We start from the raw sequence: 25,752 nt of genomic DNA, 5'->3' as shown, positions 1-25,752 counted from the left end.
TAGACAAACCACCAGCTATTTTGATCAAGAAAAGGGAGCTAGTGCAAATAAAAAGACAAAAAGAGAAAAGGAAATTTCAAAAGCAGAAGAAAATACTGATCTCTGTATAGATAAAATTTGAAAAATTAAATGAAATCAATAATTTCCTAGAAAAACACACATTATTAAAATTGATCCCAACAGAGACAGAATGCTTGAAGAGAACAAGCTACACAGGAAAAAAGACAAAAAATTAACAAAAAGCAAAAATATGAAAAAATATCAGATCCAAATTTTCACAGGGAAATTCCCTAACCTTCAAATATCAGAGAATCCCAATGCCCCATAAATTGTTCTAGAGCACTGAAAATGAAGAAAAGCTTCCCAGTTACTTTTATGAAGCAAATTACTGTATTGAAGGCAAAATCCGGTATGATTTAGACAGTAGGCTAATATCCTTTATAAACATCAATGCAAAAAATCGAAGTAAAATATTAGCAAGCAGAATTTACCCCCACACTGAGAAAGTAACACACCATCATCAAGAGGCATTTATTCTAGGAAATGAAAAATTGGTTCAATATTAGGAAATCCATTGATTTGTAACAGAGTAAGAGATTTAAAGACAAAACAGAAAAAAAGTGGATGAAAGACAATGACAACTCACAAAAAAATCAAAATGGGCTTTAAAATTTCCTTACAGAAAATTGTTCAAACTGACTCATAGTAAGAGAAATGTAAATTAAATAATACTGTGATACCATTTTCACCCATCAAATGGGCACAAATTAAAAGGTCTAACAACATAATTTGGCAAGGCTGTGGGGAAAAGGAGCACTCTCACACACTTGTGGTACAATGCAAGCTGGTACCACCCTCCTGGGGAACTTAGTCATACCAAAAAAATACGTATGGCCTTCTCTTTTGACTGAGCTATCTCTTCTAGATGTTTACCCTAATGATACCTCCAACATGATGAAAATACATATGCACAATGTTATTCATTACATCACTACTTATAAAGGCAAAATATGGTAAACAATCTACATACCCTTACATAAGAGTGTGGCTGAACTATGATAAATCACCATAATGGAGAAGTATGCAAGGGTTAAAAAAAATAGTAAGAAAGCCAGCGCACCTGGGTGGCTCAGTGGGTTAAGCCTCTGCCTTCAGCTCACGTCATGATCCCAGGGTCCTGGGATCGAGCCCCACATCAGGCTCTCTGCTCAGCAGGGAGCCTGCTTCTCCCTCTCTCTCTTTGCCTACCTCTTTGCCTACTCCTGATCCCTGTCTGTCAAATAAATAAATAAAATCTTTCAAAAAAATAGTAAGAAAGCATCATCTATACAAACTAAAATGGAGTGATTTCTAGGATATAAAGTGAGAATAGCAAAATATAAGAGAGTATCTAAAGTAAAATTCCCCTTCATGGAACATTTAAGAAGAAACACAGGAAGAATAAACCAGAAACTCATGAAACTGATTAACTACAAGGCATGGGTAAAAAAACAGAAAAATGATTAGCATCCATTTAACTCTTATAACAGTAATAAAAAAATGGCCTAACAAAAACCTGGCAAATGACAGACAATTTATAAGAGACCAAAATGATTCATATACATGGAAAGATTCTCAACACCTCTAGAAACCTCAGAAATGCAAACTAAAGTTACAAACTAAAATAATAAAAACACAGAGCCTATCAGATTTGTGAAAATCCATTTGCAAAAATTAAAAGTCAAAGCCAATTTTAAGGGAAAGAAATAGAGAAACAAAAGCTCTTGCATAATTCAAAGAAATCTACATTGGTACAATAACTTTAAAAAGCTATCTGCAGGGGCACTTGTGTGGCTCAGTCAGTTAAAAGTCTGACTCTTGATTTTGGCTCAGGTCATGATATCAAGGTCATACAATCAAACCCAGTGTTGGACTCCACTTAAGAGTGTCTCTCTCTCCCTCTGCCCCTCCCCACCTGCTCTCTTGCTTAAAATAATAATAATAATAATAATAATAATAAAATAAATAGCTACTTGGCAAGTGAAGTTTAAAATGCACAACATTCCTATACAGATACAACACACATGGCCCCCAAGGAATAGGGCTTCTTCACTTCGGAGGCATCGTGGCACATACAGAAAATAACAGTACTTACCCAGCACAACAAGGATAAATGGGGATGGCTGCATGTAGCTAAGAGAACTTGCCTAGAGATTCCAATTGCCCCAAGACCAGACTGGTTACACCAAAGGCTGAAGAGTTCAGTATCTCCGATATATCTACAACCCATTTCCAAGAGATCAGTAGCTGGGAAACTGTCCTATAGTTTACAAACTATCCTACAGTGTACAACAATACTCACTGCTATCAGGTTCCTAATAATAAAAAACTGTAAACTTATAACTTGTCTATCAATAGAAGAATGGATAAATTGTGATTATATAATAAAATACTACATAGTAGTTAAACGAGAGCTACATCATAACATAAGAAAATCCAAAAAAGTGCAATGTTGAGCTCAAAACCCAAGTAGTAGAATGATACATTTGATACAAAATCAGTAAATTCATTAAATTATATCATTAAACTTAAGTAAATATGTAAATTAAGCTATACAATTTACTTACGCCCTAAAATACTCAAAATAATATACTTTGTATATATAAACAAACATACACAATATTGTAACACATAAAAATATATACATATATAAACATGTAAACTATACATATTGTTTCTGTATTTATAAATACACAATATATATATACATACATACACACAGTAAAAGTATGCAAACATACAGGAAAAAGATATGGAACAATTTCAAAATAGTAGTTACCAAAAGGGTAGAAGAGAGAAGAAAGGAATTGAGGAAGAATTCATGCATTCATGGGGGGGTTTCAAGTGTACCTATAAATTTTTTTTAAAGAATCTGAATCAAATCTGGAAAAATACTAAGATTTATTAATCTAGAAGGAAATACATAATGATGGTTATATTCATCACCTATTCATAATAAACACATGTATTTTAATTAAACTCTGGCCTTGCTTCATTTTTACCTTTATAAATATCTGAACTATTAATTCTATTTTGCCTCCATTATATATAGTCCTCAACTCTACTTATGATTAATCATAGAAACCAACCAACATATTTAATAGCAAATGAAGGATACTTGAGGAACAACTGATTTAAAATGCCAAGGGAGGCCCCAACCTCTGGACAGAAGTACCTCAAAAGGCATCACACTGTTGTGGAGAACTTTCACTATTCTAGATATGTGAGTTGCAAGAAGGAAAATTTCATCTCCTTTTATGTTAGGATTCATAGCTCCCACTCCATGTAGAGAGAATTTAAATATCAAATCCTAAATTTTTAAGAAAAGTATCAAATCCCAGAACAAGATTTTATGAAATAAAATACACATGAGAAAACAGCAGCAAAAGAAAAAAAAATCATTTAATTTGTGCTCTCTTTAGGTTTTATTGCTTAACCTATGCTGGTACCAGAAAGAAAGGAAGTAAGAAGTCCAGTTTCATTATAGTTACATTCACAGCAATCCCAGCAGGGGCATGCATAAAATGAATAAAGAAGCCACAAATGAAATGCCTGTGTACCCCGGGAGTAATTGCTCAGTCAAAACGTTCCAAAGGCAGTTTGCCAAATGAAAGGACATACTGGGAATCCAAAAGCTTAAACCAACATTTTACTACAATTATTGGCTTTTCTCCATACTTCTCCCATCCTTTTACCTAAGTTATAGTTGAATTACTACATCTAAATTAGACATTAGTTTCCTGAACATTACAAAATACCGTGACTGATGAGAAATAGGAGAAAGGCTTGCAAAATACATTGCTTACTCATTTAGAGTGGGAACAGCATGAGGCTACCTTCCAACAATTACCATCTGGTCAACCTGTACCGATCGCTCAACCTCTGTGAGCGGAATATATTTATAAAGTGAGTTTTAAAAATACCTGATTAACTAGAGTGTATAAGCAATCTCCTATATTTACTACACAAACTGCCTATTCATGTTTGTGCTTAATTTTTAATATTTCACATTTGCATATTTTTGCTTATTAGCTGGTTTTATTGATTTACAGGGGTTCTTTATATATTCGGGATACTTAACCTCTGCTGGATATGCGCCAATCTTTCCATGTTCTATGGACTCTTCTGTAAATTGCCCGTCATTTGCTCGATTCTTTCAAAGGCCATTTCTTTTCTTCACTAATGTGCAGGAAAACTAAGTGGATGCTAATCATTTTCTCTCACTGGATTTCTTGCTTCTGCCAACCTGTGCCTTGATTTTACATTTTGTAATTAAATTTTTAATTAGATGATACATACACATTTACAGTTCTATACTTTTATAACTTAAGTATTTAATAGACTGAAATAGGAGAGATACAAAAATAATCATCAGATAATGACAACAGTACCTGCCATAACTACCTCATAGGACTGCAGCCATCAGTTGAATGATGGAATATGCCTTACAAACCATAACATGTAAACTATAATGGAAAATCTCACAGAAAAGTCACTCACACCTCTACCTGTAAAGAAGACATTTGAAAAAGACTCATTTGCAAACAATCAAAATTCTTGTTTAATTGAAAGTCCTCAGGAATCACCTCCAACCTAAATTTAAGGCACCCCAATAAGATCTGTTCTATCCGGGGATTCCCTATTGGAACATCTGCTGTAAAAAACATCAGTTCTAATGGATTACACCCTCCATCCTACTATTTCACAAGATGAGAGGGGAGTTTTAAAAGCCTATGTTAAATTTCCTGCTGAAAATGACTATTACTTTCAAGGATGACTTGCAGGGCACTTCACAGATATACTCTTAGGACTTACTGTTCATTAAGAGTAAGAAAATCTCTGCCCTTTATTTATAGTGTATTTCATCAGCCTCACACTTTTATACATACTTGGTAACATTTTATGCAGTTCTCTAAATAATTTCCATCTTCCTCATTTACATAACCCCCTTTAATAATGTGACCCAGATTAATATAGTCCTTAAGACTGAAACTGCAATGATTTAAAAAGACTTCACACATAATTTTAAGAAAGTCAAAATTTTACATCTTGGCTCCTCAAGATAACTCAAATCAGAAAATAGGTAGTGCAGAATGTGGTAAGCAGAATGACTGTCCCCAAAAGATACCCATGTCCTAATCCCCAGACTCTCTGTATATGTCTCATGGCAAAAGGAGACTTCGCAGATGTGTTTAAGGCAAGGACTTGAACTGGGCAGAGGAACCTGAATTAGCCAGGTGGAATCAATCCAATCACTCACGTCCTTAAAAGAGGAAGGAGGCAGAAGAGTGGGTGAGAGAGATGTGACACACTGTCGCTGGTTTGGAAGAGAGAGGAAGAGGGCAATAATCTGGGAAAGTAGCAGCCCCTAAGAGCTGCAAAAGGCAAGGAAATGGACTCGCCGGTAGAGCCTCCAGAAGGAACACAGCCATGCCAACATCTTGATTTTTAGTTCAATGAGACCCATACTGGACTTCTACAAAACTGTAAGATGATAAACTTAGGTTCTCATAATTTGTTGTGGCAACAGGAGAAAACGAATACCCAGAGCATCCCTAGCTTTTTCGCAGGAAAACAAACCAGTTAGAAGAGCATATTCTGGAACTCAGATCCTTACTTGAAATCACAGTGCTACTCCTTGTCAGCTGTGTCAACTTAAAGCAATTGTTAATCCTCTACGCCCTGGTTTTCTTATCTGTAAAACGGAGCTCGTAATAGTAGTACCTACCTACAGAGATTCTTAAAGGACTGAACTAATTTATGCAAAGCCCTTAAAATGTTGTTCTACATATCTGGTAGGCACTAAACACATCTTACCTACTGCATTTCATCAGTAATATTTAAACCACCTTCTCTTTTGGTCACCCACAGAAAAATGACGAGAACAACAGCCTTCAACAGTGAAAGAAATGAGCCCTTCTAAAAAGAAAGGTTTGTAGCTTAGGTAACCATGATGGTCCCAGTGCCACTCAACTACCACTTGGCTCTTCAAGAGTCATCCCCAGGGCCACCTGGGTGGCTCAGTGGGTTAAGCCGCTGCCTTCGGCTCGGGTCGTGATCCCAGGGTCCGGGATCGAGTCCCGCATCGGGCTCTCTGCTCAGCGGGCACTGGAATATACAAGGTCTCCGTATAGAGGACACAGGATCTAGAGCAGATCTAGATCCCCCTCTCTCTCTCTGCCTGCCTCTCTGTCTGCTTGTGGTCTCTGTCTGTCAAATAAACAAATAAAATCTTAAAAAAAAAAAAAAAAAAAAAAAAAAAAAGAGTCATCCCCAATAAGGAACAGACTCTCAAAAGTGTTACCATGAACTCCATGAAGTGAGAAATGCTAACTCAACTACAGGACTTGACAGAAAAAGTACCCATCAAAGAGTAAGCTGTCTTATTAAAAATAATAGATGTAGCAAAATGAGTTTCTACAAATTTGCCATAACCATCATTTTTTTGACTTACTTCATATTTACACAGTGCTTTTCATTTGCAAAATAACTACCCTATCTTTTTTTTGTAAACAATTAAAATTTTTATTTCATTTGGCCATTGACTCGGCAACAATTATTTCAATTGCTATAACCAGGCTAAGCAGTGATGGCTCACGCTATAAAAACACAAAGATAAAACAACTGATAATTTCTTCTAGAGGAAGAGGTAAATTACAAAAGTATAAATGTATAATGTTTCATAATTCCATGCTCTACAACAGCTCAAAGCAGTGTCAAAACTCAAAAGAATAGCAATACTACATCACAAAGAAGAAGAAAATTTTTAGCTCCAGGAAGAGGCTTTACATACCTTTGAAGTGTCACAATAAACGTAAATGTTCAGAGTTTTTTGGGTTTTTGGCTTTTTTGTTTTTTGGGGTTTTTTGAATTATTAAGTAGACCAAGAGTAAAATCTATTACAAAAGAACTTCTATGCTTTTCCTACGGTAAAAGCAATAAACCTCAAGATTCCAAGCCTAAATAACCCTAAAACTTAATTAAATGATATTTTAAAAGGTAATTAAATATGCCCCAGCAACAACAATATATATAGTCAGGCTCTCAAAAGAAACACTTTCAATTAGTTACACAAAATGTATTGACTGACTCCAAATTTTTTTTCTGCCTTTCCACCTTTTCATTATTTCAAGCTCTATAGGACTACAGAACTAGAAAAGAACTATAAGAACTAATTTACACCTGCAAAGCCAACAATAATGGACATTCCTCATTCCTTAAAAGGTACTGAGGACTTTAGCTGTGACCCGAAGGCACCCGCAGGACATCTCACAGAAAAAAATCCCATCTCCTTCTCCTCAACCCAGCCCTGCCATAGTCGAAGGCTCTTTGCAGAGGCCCAGAGACGATCTGGGCCACGCTCAGCTGAACCCTCTGACAGGGTAGGTCTGAGCCATTCCAGAAGAAATCCCCTAAATCTGTGTTCAGATTCAAAGCATACTCTCCCTCTCCAACTTTAAATGCAGGCCAAAGTGGCTCTTATACAACAGAATAGTAGGTAGCCCAAGAAGAAACACGGCTAGTTTGTGGATATGACCTCAACGTACATTGTATGTGTGCACGTGCACACCCATATGTCAGCACATGTGGAAACAGGGAGGGCACTGGAATACACAAGGTCTCTGTATAGAGGACACAGGATCTAGAGCAGATCTAGAGCACTCAGAAGCTCTCAAGGACCAGAGAGAGCATGTAACGTGTACAGCAGCTGGGTAAAAGCTGACAGAAACAGCCAAGGTCATGAGGGGGACGGGCGGGTGGAGGGATGGCAGGGGTGAGACCCCCTGCATCAAAGAGCATTCAAATCCAACTTCAGAAACATAAACAGTGCTGGTCAAATAAGGCCTAAATAGATCTGGATTTAGAAGACGGGCCAGATTCAACTGCCAGTTTTCAAAGCTGATAATGCAACAGGCCCAACCAGTCATCTACTATCTTACTCCCTCTGGGGGTGGCACAGAGCTCACCAGAGGCTCCAAGGCACTCACCTCAGGACCTCCCAGGCCTGACCCCCCAGATTTCCCCAGGTCTTTACCGAGGAACTACAACATCATGAAAAGAAGGTGCGTGGCTAAAGAATTAAATACTTACCACTTGAGCTTCCAGGAGTAGAAAACTGAGAGGTATCAAGGAATTTTCGAGGCGTAGGAAGGTTTGTAACATCAATCAGAGGAACGGGAGAAGCATCTTTTATAAGGGAGCTGAAAGGGAAAGGTAGGTATTTACCACCTTCTCCAAAACCCCACTGCCTGTTCATCCCTTATCCCTTTCGGGGTTTTGGCATGAGCCTTCTGTACACTGATTTCAAGTGTCTCCCAAGTGTCTTTCCAGCGGTGACTGCACAGAGACAGGCACAAAGATGTGGTCTAAGGGCTCCAAGAATTCAAATTTTTGTCTTTTTATCTCAATGCTAGCTGGGTCTAAAAACATTAGCATTAATATATTCTGGATCAGGGGCACCTGGGTGGCTCAGTGGGTTAAAGCCTCTGCTTTCGGCTCAGGTCGTGATCCCAGGGTCCTGGGATCGAGCCCCGCATCGGGCTCTCTGCTCAGCAGGGAGCCTGCTTCCTCTTCTCTCTGCCTCTCTGCATACTTGTGATCTCTGTCTGTCAAATGAATAAATAAAATCTTTAAATATATATATATATATATATATATATATATATATATTCTGGATCATCTGAATGACTACCTTACCACCAAATTATGCCAGCAATTTCAGAACCCTCCTCTGTTCCTATATTAAGATTAATTTATCAGCAAAGAAAGATCACATGTGACCATATCATGATACCTGAACTAAAGTTTAAGTATTTAAGCTTTGTTTAACTTGTGTTTTTCAAGCTGGAGTTTTTTATATACTCTGGAAGTTCACTATATTTAGCTTTTTTTAAAAGAGGCTCACTGGGACGCCTGGGTGACTCAGTCGGTTAAACATCTGCCTGCCTTCAGCGTAGGTCATGATCTCAGAGTCCTGGGATCGAGTCCCACATCAGGCTCCTTGCTCGGCAGGGAGCCTGCTTCTCCTTCTGCCTGTTCCTCCCCTTATTTGTGCTCTCACTCTCTCTCTGACAAATAAATAAAATAAAATCTTTAAAAAAAGAAAAAAAAAGTTCATAAATTTCATCAAGTTGAGAATCATGACAATAAAAGATGATTTAACAGGTTAATTCAGTATTTGATTACCCATTTCACCTTTTCCATAAGGCCTTAGCAACTCATCTTAATGATTAACTTTAGCATCTCCAGAATAAACACATTAATTTTAAATGACATAAAGACTATAAAAAACAATTAAATTTTCAAGTTAATTCACATTTATAGCCATCTGGTAAGTGAAAGAAGTCGGCAGGTCCAACACAAGTCAAACTTATGCTCTACTCTCAAGAAACTGAATCGTCTACAGGGTGCCTGGCTGGCTCATTCAGGAAGCACAAGGCTCTTAATCCTGGGGCCAAAAGTTCGGGCCTCATGTTGGGTGTAGAGATTACTAAAAAAAATAATAATAATAACAAACTTAAAAAAGAATGAAACAAAATCATCGAATCATATGGTAACTAAAACAGAAAAGCTTCTCTAAGTTCCAAGGGTGGACAGGTCCAAGCCATAGCTCTCCCCTCTTCCCTGTCCCATCAACATCAGTAGCAGGGGCTGCCACAGACGTGATTCTCACAGCGGGTGGTAAAAGGTGGGCAGGCAGAGCGGGGGAAGCGGGGACAAGACTACAACTTAAGGAAAGATTTCTCCAAATGGGAAAGGCGGTGTACATTTTGAACACCGGCATCCGCACATCCCACAGGGACACGACCCCACAGTTAGTGAGGTGCCCCTGCTCCCTCACTACATGGAAGAAGGGATGGCGACACAATCAAGCAGGCAGCATCTCCGCGACCGGCATAGGGCTCAGCGCTGAGGGTCCAAGCAGCACTACGAAACGAGTGAAACCAAACAGCCAATTTCCAACTGCTGGAATCACTTGCAGACTCATGAAAAACCTCAAGCATAAGATATAAAACTAACAAAAGTAACGCGTACCCAGAATTCAACTGACATAGTTACCCATCATTCTTTTCCTCCATTATAAGGCTGTTTAGCTCCTCTTTACGCATAAACTATCGTAAGAAACAGAGTCTTCAAATCCACTGATTCGTCACAATATTTTGTCTATTTATAAAGTCAGGAAGGTCACAGATGTACCCAGTCCTCCTTTCCATACTGACCACCGCTCCATCTCCGGTGTTCCCTGGGCTGCCTCACCTCGTCCTCGGACCCGCACGCTGCTCGCGACCGCCCCGCGAGCTCCATACCCCTGTCTAGCCTGGACTCACAAACCCAAGGAGACGGAGGATCGTCACGGACATTTACAGTGCTGCTACTCACTAGTAAGAAAAAGTTCATTTCAATTCCAAATGATGAGAAAAATACACAATAAATATTTCTATAACAAAATGGAGAAGTTTGGGGCACCTGGGTGGCTCAGTGGGTTGGAGCCTCTGCCTTCGGCTCAGGTCGTGATCCCAGGGTCCTGGGATAGAGCCCCGCATGGGCTCCCTGCTCAGCGGGGAGCCTGCTTCCCTTCCTCTCTCTCTGCCTGCCTCTCTGCCTACTTGTGATCTCTGCCTGTCAAATAAATAAGTAAAATCTTTAAAAAAAAAAAAATGGGAAAGTTATTTTTGAAGCATTGGTCCACAAAGGTATCAGTTAACAGGAAAGTTCAGGTGCAGAGCTGCATTACAGTCTGCCATCTTATGAATGAAGTCATACAAGGAGTGCATATTTGTGTGCAGTGGTATGTGTGTTTTTGTGGGTATAATACAGACTTCTATAAACACAGATGTGCACAAGCCTCACGTTAGATTAAAACCTACAATTATTTTCTCAATTTTAACCTAAAAATATGTTTCTGTTAAATACAGGGTGGTAAATGTCTTGCCATTTTAACTCTGAAAAACATAACCTACTGACTTTATTACCAGAGCCAGAAGAGCCCTTACACTCCAACAATAAACTTTTAGAAAGTCAATTTACCGCAAGACTATTTTCATAGACTCATCTCTCTAAAATTCTCCCCTGGGCTTCAATTTTCTCCTTTGTGAACACCAACCCAAAGGCAAGTAACTCTGGAAATGACTTTTGGTTTTTCTCTTGTTCCGTTATGAAAGGACTTAGTCTCAGGAGTTCAAGAGAAAGCGGGCACACCCACTCATTTAGCTGCGACAGAAGTGAAGCTTGACAAAACAGCAGGCACTATTACGGGATCCTGCATTTAACTAGTGTGCACCTCTGTTTCCATTTCTGAAGAAACAAAGCTGGGCATATATGAGTACATCCAAAGGGTTCTGAATCTCTCTAAGGAAGTATTTTTGAAAGCAAAACACTAAAATCAAAATTAGCTGTTCTTATCAGGTTTGTAATTAATTTGAATGCACTGAACTGCTTTATTTTGAAAGAAATGTTGGTACAAGTTATTGTTCTTCTGAAATACCTATGATTATAAGTTTTTATTTTAAATCCATTTAGAGTCATTCGGAGCTAAGCTGTACAAGGACAGGTGACTACATAAAATACTTTGGGGCATAAGACCGCCCCCACCCCCACCCCGCCCCTGACAAATCACTAATTGCTTATTGTGATTGAACGAGGTTTGTTATTTACTAACCACAGGGTGGCAGACAGGAAAACTACAAAGCAAATTACACCAAAAATAACCCCTACCCACATAATCCTATAGACCTTCTATTAACTACCCATCCATCTGGTAAGGATCTACCTCTTCGCGTTTGACTCCAATAGCCATCAAAGGTTTGGGTTTTGTAGGGTTTTTTTTAAAGGATTAGAAGTACTAATAACTTGGGGTGCCTGGGTGGCTCAGTGGGTTAAGGTCTCTGCCGATCATGATCCCAGGGTCCTGGGATCAAGCCCGGGGATGGGCTCTCTGCTCAGCAGGGAGCCTGTTTCCCGTCCTCTCTCTCTGCCCGTCTCTCTGACAATTTGTGATCTGTCTGTCAAATAAATAATTTTAAAAAAAAGTACTAACAGCTTATTAAACATTTGCTTTTTAATTAGAACTCATTTCTGTTCCTTCACTTAATAATATGTTCAAAATTCACAGGGGCAGCTCCCTTGGCTGATTTTATCATCAAAACTAAAACTTGACAGAGGAGAGTTGAACTTTAAGTTGTAAATCTAGTAATGAATGGATTCACCTCTATAACCCCAACAGCTGGCACGGTACCTGGCAAAGAGCAAATGTTCATAAAAGTTTGTTAAATCAAACTGAGCTGAGAAAGAGCTGTCAAAGATAATATGCCCTTAGTAAGAAAATTTAACTGAATAATGAAACAGGAATGGCTGGCAAAGTAATCCTCTATAGTTCTAAGTTCTGCATACAGAAAGAAAAATGAATGATTCAGAGGGTATAAAAGTCAAAAACAGTCATGGTCTCAAATGACAGATAAGAGTGAAGACATGTAATACAAAATAAAGTGAAACTAAAATCCAGGCAAAGAGGAAAAAAGAAGAGAAAAACTGAAAGATAAAAAAAAACAGACATAAAAAGAAAAAACTTCAGAAGACAAAATAGGGAATAAATAACACAACAGGGTCAAGCACGCTCTTCACACCACCCCCCAGAGAAATATGGACATCAAAATCCATGAGGCTGAACTTTTCTCCCCCATGAGCCAAAGAGCATCCAAGGAAACAAGGTCAAATCAAGTTCTAACCTGGGATGCACGAAGTAAAAGGATGAATTTAAAATAAACTTTTTATTGACTTTATCAACTTATAAAGATATTACAGGTTTTTTTAAAAAATATTAAGAAAATAAAAATAATCTACTAATATAATTACAGTCTAGTGTCTTTCAAAACATTTAATAGAAAAGTGTCTGTCCATCTATCCCTGCCCCACTACACATACACACACTCATACATATAAAAATGTACACGCTTTCTTTTCCAACCTATTTGGATCATCCCATATAGAATTTGAAATCTAAATTTCATTTCAGCAGTAAGCATTTTGCCATTTCACCAAAAATGATCTTCGGGGTGGCTCAGTTGGTTAAGCGTCTGACTCTTGGTTTTGGATCCGGTTGTGCTCTCAGGGTTGTGAGAATGAGCCCTGCTTCTGGCTCTACACTTAGCATGGTGTCTGCCTAGAGCTTCTCTTGCCCTCTCCCTCTGCCCTTTCCATCGCCCCCCCCCCACCTATCTAAAATAAATACATCTTTAAAAAAATAAAAACAGGGGTGCCTGGGTGGCTCAGTGGGTTAAAGCCTCTGCCTTCGGCTCAGGTCATGATCTCAGGGTCCTGGGATAGAGCCCTGCATCGGGCTCTCTGCTCAGCAGGGAGCCTGCTTCCTCCTCTCTCTGCCTACCTTTCTTGTGATCTCTGTCTGTCAAATAAATAAATAAACAAAATCTTTTAAATAAATAAATAAAAATAAAAACAATCTCCAAAAGCATCACCAATAATTGCATTACTCTTAGAGTAAAAACACATGCTTACGATGAATACATTCATAGTCCTAAGGTGTGGAGGAGTCCTTCTTTTCTATTTCCCACCCACCATTTCCATTTCTCATAGGTGATTCTTTTCATCAGTGTCAGCACTCCTTCCAGGAATTTTCTATACATACGGAAACATCTACATCTACAAATAAAGGATACATAGTTAAGTATGGGTCCTCTCTATTCTTACACAAATAGAATCATCCTGTATATACTGTCTCTCAGTTGGCTTTTTTTGGACCCAAGAATATATCCTGAAATCTTTCTCTTCATTTAAGAATTACATTGCATTGAGAGGACACCTGGGTGGCTCAGTTGGTTGGACGACTGCCTTCGGCTCGGGTCATGATCCTGGAGTCCTGGGGTCGAGTCCCATATCAGGCTCCCGGCTCCATGGGGGGTCTGCTTCTCCCTCTGTCTTTCTCCTCGCTCATGTTCTCTCTCACTGTCTCTCTCTTAAATAAATAAATAAAATCTTTAAAAAAAAAATGTGTGTGTGTGTATATATATATATATATATATATATATAAAATAAATAAATAAATAAAAATTAAAAAATAAAAAATAAAAGAATTACATTGCATTGATATGCCATAATTCATTTAAAGATAAACATCTAAGTCCTGTATTTTTGTTTATCAATATCCTTTATCCTTTATCAAATACCCTTATCAAAAACATTTCAATGAATACCCTGTTACATATATTTTTTTATGATACAGTACTATATTTCTAGGATATGGGCCTCCTCCACACACATACGGTTCATTTTTTTCTAGTGGTAGTAAGTTTTGATTTTAAAATTGACTTAGATTTTTTTGTATAATTGTATACAAACATAAACATCTAAATTGACCTTCCTTAGTTAAATGTCTCAATACCAATTTCTAAATAGCCTTCAATCCCTCTACTTACTTGGATTATTGTTTATATTAAAGTCCCCCCCCCCAAAATATATTAAAGTCTGATACATCCTGCATCTGTTTCTAAATTCTGTTTGGCTATACCAATCTGATTTTCTATTTGCATACCTGTATGTACTGCTTTGATTAGTTTTAAAATATATTTTAATATTAGATAAGAAAGGCTTTATTATCTCCCTTCAATTTTATTCCTTTTTTTTTTTTTTCAAAAGGTTTTATTTAATTGGCGATTCACAGACCTGTACCCTTGGGGCTAATAATACATTATATGTTTATAAATAAATAAATAAATAAAGGGTTTTATTTATTTGACAGAGACACAGTGAGAGAGGGAACACAAGCAGGGGGAGTGGGAGAGGGAGAAGCAGACTTCCCACAGAGCAGGGAGCCCAATGCGGGTGGGGCTCAATCCCAGGACCCCAGGATCATGACCTGAGCCAAAGGCAGACACTTAACAACTGAGCCACCCAGGCACCTTCCCTTCAATTTTTTAAAAATAATTCTTATTCATTTATTCTTCTATGTGAACTACAGATCTAACAATTTCAAAAAACCCAACTGGGCTTTAACTGGGACTGATCTCTTTAAGTAAATGGAAGGTCTCCTCATTTATTTAGGTCTTGTTTCATATCCTCCAAATACCATTTTTATTACTTTTTCTATGTAGCCACACAACTCTTTCTTATTGTATCTACTAATAGTCTGTTTCTACTTCAAAAATATCCATTCTTGGGGTGGCTGGGTGGTTCAGTCAGTTAAGTATCTGCCTTCGGCTCAGGTCACGATCTCAGGACCTGGAATCGAGCCCCAAGTTGGGCTCCCCGCTCAGCAGGGAGTCTGCTTCTCCCTCTCCCCCTTCCCTAACTCATGCTGTGTCTCTCTCTCAAACAAACAAAATCTTAAAAAAAAGAAAAGTCTACTCTTTATACAGATGTGCCTTCATGTGATTTTTTTTTGCTTTCTCCCATAGTAGAAATGCGTTGGATGTTTATGTGTTTCTTTTTGGATACCAACAATTGGAACGTCTTTGCAAAGACCCTCCATTTTCTGGGTCGAAGCCAAAAAGAGGGCCCAATATCCTGCTGTAGAAGTTGAAGGAGGCCAGACATGTCTCAGGCTCAACAAACTGCGTGCTTTCACCAAGGACTCTGAATCTTGAGGGGTAAGGACAGATGCAGGGACATTTAGAGATCACTGAAAAATCCAGCAACCACAGGCATGGTGACAGTAGGGAAACAACCCCACCAGACCCTTCCCTGGGGCTTGTCGATGGTGTTCCGGATGTAGTCAGCTACTTCACCTTTCCTGGGTTTTAGAGCCTGACTTCAAAGCCTTCTTTCCTTTAGACTCTGTGAGCTACCTTACCATTTTCCACTTAGTTCCTTTCCTTGTTTGACTTATCAGGATTGATTTCTGCTACTTGCAAGCTAGAACACTGGCTAATAGATCATCCTTTGTCTGGAGAATATTTTATTTGCTTCTCCTCTCATGACTATCGACACAGAAATCCTTAAACACACATATCTAGGTTAATAAATATGAAGTTAAACATTTCCTCCCATTATTCAAATCCAGAACAAAGTCTAACTCATCTTATACAAGAATTCAGCATTCCTTTTTCTCTCCTGCCAGTCGAAATTTCCCAGTTTGGAACTTAATGTGGAGAGAGAATCCTGTGTATTGTGGAGTACTCTTTGACCACATAGACCTTTGTCAAAAATAGCTTCAGCTTACATTTTTGATCTCATAAAAATATATGTCAGTTATGTAAATGCAAATTTACATATTTAATGATGTGTAGTTCTTATAGTAGTTTCAACCTACCTACAACTTTATTGTTCTCAAGTTGCTGATTTTGGTTTGTACCATCTTTGAGTATTTTTCTTAGGAAAATAAAAACACTACTTCTTTTTGTTGTTAATTTATATCTCAGAATGTCTCTCTGCTGCCCATGCTTATTAGTGTCCATTTGGCTGGGTATAGAAATATTTGGTCCCAACTTGGCCCCATTCAACACTTTGTAGACTCGTGTTCTGCTGTCTTCTGAAGGCTTTTCTTGTTCAGCAAATCCTGGTGATCCTGATTTTTGCTCCTGTTTATCAGGCCTAGGTTTAACTGTTTAAAACAGAGGGCTTAAAATAGCAATGGTCTGAGTACAATAAAAATTTTTCCCTCCTCTCATGTAAAAGATGTAATCCATTTAGGAATACATAGGAGGATCAATGCTATTAAGCTGTTTAGGATGGGCCTTCTGTCCTCAAGGTCACCGACTATTCAAGATGGCTTGATGGCACCAATCCATGTCCTTGATAGGAAGTAAAGGAAGGCATGTGAAGGGTAAAAGAGTGAGTATACCAGTTTCGCTGGCACCTTTAAAGAATTTTCCTATGAGCCCTGATTCAAAAGCTTGCAAGCGAAAGTCTCACCCTTAGCTATGTAGCATGATGGGAAATATAGTCTATTAGCTGCTAGGAACAAAATGAGGGTTGTCATTAAAAATGAAGAATGAGTGAATGGATATATCAGGCAGGCAAATAACTATCTCTGTCAGAGAAGATAACAATTTTTCTTCCTATTCTGTACAGAAATTTTTTAAAATTCATAAAGATTTCCTGATCCCATCAAAGACTAAGTTTTTTTCATTAATTTTTACCTTAAATCCTTTTGATTTGCAGATCAAGGCCTTTTGGGTTTTTTTTAAGTAGGTTTCTTTATATACACTGTAATTATTCCTCTATTTCTCTCTGTATTCATTTGCTAGGACTGCCATAATAAGGTATCCCAGACTGAGTGGCTTAAATATCAGAAATTTACTTTCTCACAGTTCTGGAGGCCAGAAGTCAAGATCAAGGTGATGAGAAGTTTAGTTCCTTCTGAGGACTTGGTCCTTACAGTTGTAGATGGTATCTTAACACTATGTCTTCATGGGATCTTCCCTCTGGACAAGTCTGTATCCTCTTAGAGAGACACCAGTTATAGTGGGAGTAGGGCCCACCCTAATGACCTCATTTTAACTTCCTTACCTCTAAAGATCCTATCCCCAGGCTTAGTCACAGCCTGAGGTCCTGGCAGTTAGGACTTTCATACCCCAATTTTAGGGGAACGCAATTCAGCCCCAAACACTATCATGTTAGCATTGTTCTACAGAATAACTAAAATCACTATCCTCTACTATCTATACATCTACGATCTTTCTATCATCTTGTCTTGATTCCTCTTTATGATAAGGAAATTGCTCCCTCCTTGTCACTGAGCCAATTCTTCTCTCCAGTGCTTTAAACAACGACTGACTTTCCCTACTTTATTTCATCTGTTCTTAGATTTTGCTCATGTTCTAGTCAGTTCTTTTTGTATCTCTACCAATTTCATTCTTCTTGCCCCCTCCCCATCCACCTCTCACAGAAGTTATATGCTTGTTGCAAACAACCACAAAATCTCAGTTATGTTCGACAGGCACGTACTTTGCTGGCTGGCTGATCCAGGCTAGGTAGCTCAACCATCTTAGCTCAGTACCACGTGGCTCTCCTCCGCTCTACCTAACGCCATCCTGACAAGAGTCTTTAACAAGAGGGCGTGCTCCCTGCCACGGGCACATTTTGAGCCCCTCCTTGTGTCCCATGCTAACAGTATGCAAACGTATGACCCCATCCCAAAAAAAACCCCAAAACAAATCAAAGATCATATACTTCTCCCACTACAGTGGAAGAAGTAATAATTTTGAATAATCTAATCTATTACATCATCCTGCATCTTTTAGAGAACTCAAGCTTAAAAGCATCTTAAATTTTCATATTTTGGTTTAGAAAATTATTCTTTCAAATAAATGCTCTGCTCTGAGACTTCAAGGTAATGTTTATTTTCCATTATGTTACACAGTATTTTCACAGGACCCAGAGTGGTTTGGTTTTCGTTTTTTTGTTTTTTTTAAATCCTTACATGGGAAGCAATCAATTCAGACTGCTATTTGCCACCACACTCTACAGAAGGAATTTCCTCAGCGTTGGCCCCCACCGAACACTGCTCTCCACCAAGGAACTAAAATTCTATCCCAATCAGTGCTGAAGTCATGTCTCAGATACATAACCCTCAGCTCAATTTGTGTGCCCGGCAGAAGACTTTCTAGTGCCCAAATGCAGGAAAGAGATAGAAACTTCACTTTCCGTCAGAGCCTTGGACTAAACTGAACAGGACAGGACTTCAGAGACTTCATCCCTGGCATGCACTGCTTCCAGCACTCCTCTTGTCCGCAGCTAGAGGAAAAAGCACGAGCACCTGTATTCTGGCAGGGATTGCTGCAAGTGCCCTCCTAAGAGATCTTCTGACTATTTTAAAAGAATGTTAGAAAGACTAGGACATGCACAGCTGTCTGATATGTGTTAGTAACATCAGTATTCTACTGTCTTAACTGTCTTAAGATCTAGTCTTACTCCCCACCAGGTCTAGAATAACCTAATGAATTTCTTGAGTCCACACCCAGGCCCTTAAGTATAAGCCTATGCTACCATCAGCCCAGGGATAGAAGGAAAGTGTTCGCTCTGAAGCTTTCTTGAACTATTCTAGAAAGAAGATTATCTTAAGCGGAACACAACCCTAAGTAACAGGAATCTTTTAAGTCCAGTTCAGACACTGCTACTCCTTCATTATGCTGAACATACCATACAATTTAAGCATCTTTTCTCTTTCTTCAGAGGTATGCCAGAGTATCCCTGATCCAGTAAAAAGGCCCAGAGTAGATGTTTCTTATCTTTACATAAAACAACCATAATAAATGTACAACAAAGGAATGAAGAAACTTTGGATGTCAGCCTTTCAGAATATGGAATACTTGCTATTATAAAACCATCTTATAGCTTCAGGGACAGTATGTTAAAAGGTTTAAAAAAAAAAAAAAGGCAAAAGCAAGAAGTAAATCAATGACCACAGTATTCTGGGAAACAAATAACATTCCTTCTAATTCTGCGCTGCCATGAGACACCGTAGCCGGGAGCCTCTGGAACCAACCTCACTCTCCCTTTCTCCTTGTTCCGCTGCACAACCCGGCTGGTGGATCTGATGTACAAGTGCCGATGCAGCTCATCTATGAGAACCAGGTGGAGGTTCATCTTCTTGCTGTGAAGCTCCAACCTAAGGTCACTCAGTCCTTCCACCTGCAGCAAGGGGCCCTCCAAGGACTCGACTGCTGACACCTGCACAGGAGAGGGGGAAAAAAAAACGATTAAGTAGGACAACGACCTAACTGAGCCGTATTAGAAATAGGAAACTACTACTGTAGGAGACCTTCTTTTATGAGACTCTGAGACTTTCAAGAGGAGACTTGATTTTAGAAAAATATAAATGACCGTATTTTTAAAAGGTCTGGTCCAAAAAAGAGTTCCTGAGAACCTTAGTAACATATATCAGACTTCGAAGAGTGTACTGTGGCTAGGCCTCCTACTTTTGCCTTGGGACGCTCTAAGGTCTAAAGAGAAATAATGCTGGCGAAAACAATCCTGTAAAACAAGAAGGCATCTGAAGCGCCGCAAAGCCGTACATATTACCTGTTCCCACACATACTGCCTGTGAACAGACATGAGCGAAGTGACCCTCCCGATTAAACCATATCATCCACATTCTCGCAAGAGGTCCACATACTAATGATTTCAATCAGCTTTTCATCAAATGTAGCTTTTTTTTTTTTAAGATTTACTTTTTTAATTTATTTGGCAGAGAGAGAGAGACAGGGAGAGAGGCAACACAGCAGGAGCGTGAGAGAGGCAGAGGAAGGCTTGCCGCTGAGCAGGGAGCCTGATGTGGGGCTCGATCCCAGGACCCTAGGATCATGACCTGAGCCGCAGCAGACGCTTAACGACTGAGCCACCCCAGCACCCCAAATTTAGCTTTTTAAGACTAAGACTAAGTAAGAGCACACTGCATAAATTTTTAAATAACTCCCATGGTGCTCATGAGTCAGAGCTTCACTGACCTAAGTCCCCACGCCTGTCTACACACAGTCAGATACAAATCTCTCTAGCTCTTTCTAACGTACACACACACGGAGGGAAACGCATGGGTTACATGAATGCTACGAGGAGAAAATAGCAGTCCTCACCTCTCCTTGGCCTGATCCAGTTCGATAGAAGAAACAGGATATGAATGCTTAATAGGAGATTTTAAACTATGGAGACAAAAACACTCCTGGTGTAAAGTACAATTTGGGAGATTCTAAGACAAAAAGGACTGGATGAATAAAAATGGCGTGAGGATGCCTACAACGAATGAAGATGAGGAATTCAGGGAGCCTGCAACAACTCACTCTGAAAGGAAAGCAATGACTAAAAAGGAAAAAAAAAAGCAAGTATTATATGATCCCATTTATCCATGTATATAAAGATTATATTTGTATAATCTCTCTTTCTGTAGAGATTTTTTTTTTTAAAGATTTATTTATTTATTTATTTATTTGACAGAGATCACAAGCAGGCAGAGAGGCAGGCAGAGAGAGAGGAGGAAGCAGGCTCCCTGCGGAGCACAGAGCCCGATTTGGGGGCTTGATCCCAGGACCCTGGGATCACGACCTGAGCCGAAGGCAGAGGCTTAATCCGCTGAGCCACCCAGGCGCCCTAGATATTTTTTTTTAACCTGGGGCCTGAACTCACACCTGAGATCAACACCTGAGCTGAGATCAAGAGTTGGATGCTTAACTCACTGAGCTACCCAGGCACCCCCAGATATATATAGTTTTTTAAAGAAAATAAAATGTGAAGAGTGTACTCTAGGTACTATTCCTTAGGAGAAAAATAAAAGCAAGAGAGAAATACAAAGAATGTATAACAATAGCCATAGTAGTAGTAGTGATAATAGGAAAGAGAGGACTACAAGCTGAACTCAGAGGGAAAAGAGCCCTACCAAGCTCCCCAAAGGGACTCCTGTGCTATGGCAATCCCTACCCAGGTTATACTTGTAAATATGCCTAAAAGGTACAGATAAAGGTCATAATGAATGATACTTCAGGGTAAAAACAGCAAGTGTAATTAGGGATATAAATATGCATTCGCCTACGTGTCAGCATGTATAGAAAAGCAATAGACAATAAGAGCCACGAACCATACCAACCGTCCAGAGTGCTGACCACTGACCCGCACCAGTACCCACGGTCATGTGGGAGCAGGTGGACAGCGAATACAGAAAGCCTGGAGCGGCCAGAAACAAACTGGCCTGAGACGGGGAGGAAAATGCAAAGGCTTCCCCGCAAACACGTCGCTTGCTTTGTGATGTGCTATAGTCAGACGCCGGTAGCAAATAAGCTTCCTTGAGTTAACTGAGAAAGAACGGAGGCATGAAGAAGTGACAAGCCCCAGACCAGCTCTGTCCCCTGCAGCCTGCCAGTCCATTTTCATGCTGGCTGGCAACTGCCTCTGGGACGAGAGCCCCTGGGCCGCATGCGAGCTGCCAACGATTCCAAATGGAAAAGCAGCCTCACAAAATGACCGCGGCGTCCCCAAGGAGGAAAAACAACAACAAACTCATTTACACGTATGCTCTAAAATGGATTTTAACTCGGGTCTCTAACAGAGAAAAGAGGATGCATTAACCTTTGGTGACATCGAGATCCAGAAAATGAAAAATAATTTGGTAAGCCACTGGCCCATCATGTAGCCTTATCCCTTAAGGTAATTAAATCCAGCTGAGATATTTAAGCTTAAAAATCATCCACTGCACATCCACGTTCAATTTGTTTGTAGGAATTTGTATGTGGATTTTTAACCCAAATAGTTCATGTTCCAAATACAAAATTATAAGATAATGTCAACTTTCAAAAGGAACTTTATTTATATATATATAAAAATATATATATATATAAAAAAATATATACACCTAGATAGGTATATAGGTATATATACACCTAGATAGGTATAGGTATACCTATATACCTATATACCTATCTAGGTGTATATATATTTTATATATATATATATATATTTTATATATATATGTATATATGTATATATGTATATATATATACCTATATTATAGATATATACCTATATAGGTATATATATATATATCTTTATAGATATATAGGTTAAGCACTAACCACAGTGCCTGGCATGTACTGAGTGCTCACTGAAATTAGATTTTTAACAGAATCTATTTATTCTGTGGATAAAGCAACCTCACAAGGTGGGGAACCTGGGTGGCTCAGTGAGTTAAGCCTCTGCCTTCGGCTCAGGTCATGATCCCGGGGTCCTGGGATTGAGTCACGCATTGGGCTCTCTGCTCAGCAGGGAGCCTGATTCCCCCTCTCTCTCTGTCTGCCTCTCTGCCTGCTTATGATCTCTGTCTGCCAAATGAATGGATAAAATCTTAAAAAAAAAAAAAAAGAAAGAAAGAAAGAAAAAAAAAGAAACCTCACAAGGTGTTACTAACATTGCTTAATGCAACATTTTAAGTATTGTTTGTTCATAGAACCCTTATAACCACTTAGATGACAAACTTTCTGAGTGTGTTTTCTGCACCCAAAATACAAGTACAATTAATATATATAATCAAGAGTACCGTAAGAATTTCAAGACTTAAAAACCTTACCACACGGAACACAGAGTAGTCTTATTTTTATATGAAAATACAGTGCTCTAGTTTTCTGGCCCTCATTTATTAAAAGCTATAATTATGAGACCTAGGCAAGGCCACTGTCCTCCCCTACTCTAATCTCACTAAGTGGTACTAAAAGTGATTTTAAGAAAACAGTTGTCAGAAGTCGACATACGAATGGCTAAGAGACACATGAAAAGATGCTCAATGTGACTCAGCATCAGGGAAATACAAATCAAAATCATGACGAGATACCACCTCACACCAGTCAGAATGGCTAAAATTAACAACTCAGGAAACAACAGATGCTGGCGAGGATGTGGAGAAAGAGGAACCCTCTTACACTGTTGGTGGGAATGCAAGCTGGTGCAGCCACTCTGGAAAACAGTATGGGGGTTCCCCAAAAAGTTAAAAATAGGACTACCCTAAGACTCAGCAATTGTACTACTAGGTATTTATCTGAAGGATACAAAAATGGTGATTCAGAGGGGCACCTGCCCCCAAATGTTTATAGCAGAAATGACTACAATTGCCAAAACAAGGAGAGAGCCCAGATGTCCTGAGAGATGAATGGATCAAGAGGATGTGGTGTGTATATACCATGGAGTATCCCTCAGCCATCAGAAGAATGAAACCTTGCCATCTGCAATGAAGTGGATGGACCGAGAGGGTATTATGCTAAGCAAAATAAGTCAGTTTAAAAAGACAAATACCATACGATTTCACTCATGTGTGGAATTTATGAAACAAAACAGACGAAGATAGGGGAATGGAAGGAAATATAAAATAAGATATAAAAGAGAGGGAGGCAAACCAGAGGAAGAGACTCCTACCTCCAGGGAATAAACTGAGGGTTGCTGTAGGGGAGGTGGGTGGGGGATGGGGTAGCTGGGGGATGGAGGGGGGCACTTGATGGGATGAGCACTGGGTGTTACTTGCTACCAATGAGTCACTGAATTCTACCTCTGAAACTAATAATACCCCATACGTTAGTTAAATTGAACTTAAATTAAAATTTTTTTAAAAAAGTGGTACCAATATGTTACAACATGAGTGGAATTTGAAAACATTCTGCTCAGTGAAATAAGCCAGACACAAAAGTACAAATACTGCGTGATTCCACTTATATGATGTACCTAGAAGAGGCAAATTCATAGAGACAGAAAGTAGAAGAGTGGTTTCAGGAAGCTGGAGGGAAAAGAGGTGTTATTGTTTAATGGGTACAGAGCTGCAATTTGGGAAGATGAGAAAGTTCCAGAGCAGGACGGTAGTGATGCCGCACAGTGTAAATGTTCTTAATGCCACTGCCTGTACACATCAAAATGTTTAAAATGTGGCGCGCCTGGCCGGCTCGGTCAGTGGAGCATGCGACCCTCGATGTCGGGGTTGTGAGTTCCAGCCCCCCACTGGGTGTAGAGATCACTTAAAAAATAAAATCTTTAAAAAAATAAAATAGCTGTCAGTGCAACATATGATATCTAGAACATCAGTTTATAGAAACCGGACACTTACCTGGTTTCAAGTAGCTCATACCATAAAGCTTACACATAAGCAAAACTTAGTGAAGCAGAAACAGTCAACCCGACCAACTACCACTGATGGTCACACTGTTGTGTGTTTGGGGCGGGGCGGGGCAGTAGTGGGGAGGAGGGGACCTGGTTTCCAGGCATTTACTAACATTTAGGCTTTATTAGAAATCATTAAATATCCTTGGGGTGCCTGGCAGGTTCAGTTGGTAGAGCATGCAACTCGATCTCAGGGTTATAAGTTCAAGCCCCACACAGGACATAGAGATTACTTATAAAGTCTTAAAAGAAAAATCATTAAATAGCCACCCACATTTAGATACAAATAACTACTGGTAAAAATACAACTAACGAATTGTTCTGTTTTTTTCTAATGTGGTCATTTTACAAATCATTTCACTGTTTTCCAAAGTTAATGTCTACAGAGCACTTTTTAAATACCACTGATGAAACATTAACAAGAATTCAACAGATGCAGTTGGATTAAAGTGGACAGCAACAAAATGGTCTAAAATGGTCTTACAGGTAAAGTGCTATGAGAAATTACTAAAACTGGGTTTTTAAGTGTGACATACAACATCAAATATGTATTATTACAGAAGACATACCAGATGAAAAATCAAATAGACAACAATAAAGGAGGTTATTGGTAAATACTGTCTACATGGGCGCCTGGGTGGTTCAGTTGGTTGAGCAGCTGCCTTTGGCTCAGGTCATGATCCCGGACTTCCAGGATCGAGTCCCGCATCGGGCTCCCAGCTCCTTGGGGAGTCTGCTTCTCCCTCTGACCTTCTCCTCTCTCGTGTTCTCTCTCACTCATTCTCTCTCAAATAAATAAATAAAATCTTAAAAAAAAAAAAAACTGTCTACACCTCTCCCACAGAGGAATAACATACACTCATGCCCCAAATGATCTCTAGTATGACCTTCTAGAATTCTCAGATAGGCCACACCATCTCTCAAAGGTAGATTAGTATAAAATGAGCCAATTAAATGATTAGGAAGTTTTCTTACACATTTTCAAAAATAAAATTAGGGGGTTGGGGGAGATACTACAAGTAGGGATTGTTTTCATACAATTCCAATTACTACTCAAATGAACAATCAGTATCAGTATTCTACTCAGCACAGCTGGAAACTTCTTAAAGAACAGAACTCCATTCTAGACTTAAAAAACAT

The 25,752-nt window shown here is 39.1% G+C and overlaps 1 protein-coding gene across 4 annotated transcripts in view; it reads right to left on the bottom strand.

Annotated features, from left to right (window-relative positions):
- EXOC4 (exocyst complex component 4) overlaps positions 1–25,752 on the bottom strand; it is a 730,537-nt gene that overhangs the window by 653,603 nt on the left and 51,182 nt on the right. For all 4 annotated transcript variants that reach the window (XM_045062998.1, XM_045062999.1, XM_045063000.1 and 1 more), the window contains exons 4-5: positions 19,478–19,662; positions 8,131–8,240 (exon numbers count right to left, since the gene is read on the bottom strand). In XM_045062998.1, coding sequence (XP_044918933.1) covers positions 8,131–8,240; positions 19,478–19,662 — 295 coding nt within the window. The remainder of the gene's footprint in view (positions 1–8,130; positions 8,241–19,477; positions 19,663–25,752) is intronic.

The sequence above is a fragment of the Mustela putorius genome, unplaced genomic scaffold (assembly GCF_011764305.1).
Source record: "Mustela putorius furo isolate JIRA1106 unplaced genomic scaffold, ASM1176430v1.1 tig00003845_pilon_pilon_pilon, whole genome shotgun sequence".
NCBI classification, from domain to species: Eukaryota; Metazoa; Chordata; class Mammalia; order Carnivora; family Mustelidae; genus Mustela; species Mustela putorius.
Note: the sequence above shows the minus strand (reverse complement) of the source record. Positions and strands in the feature narration are given on the sequence as shown.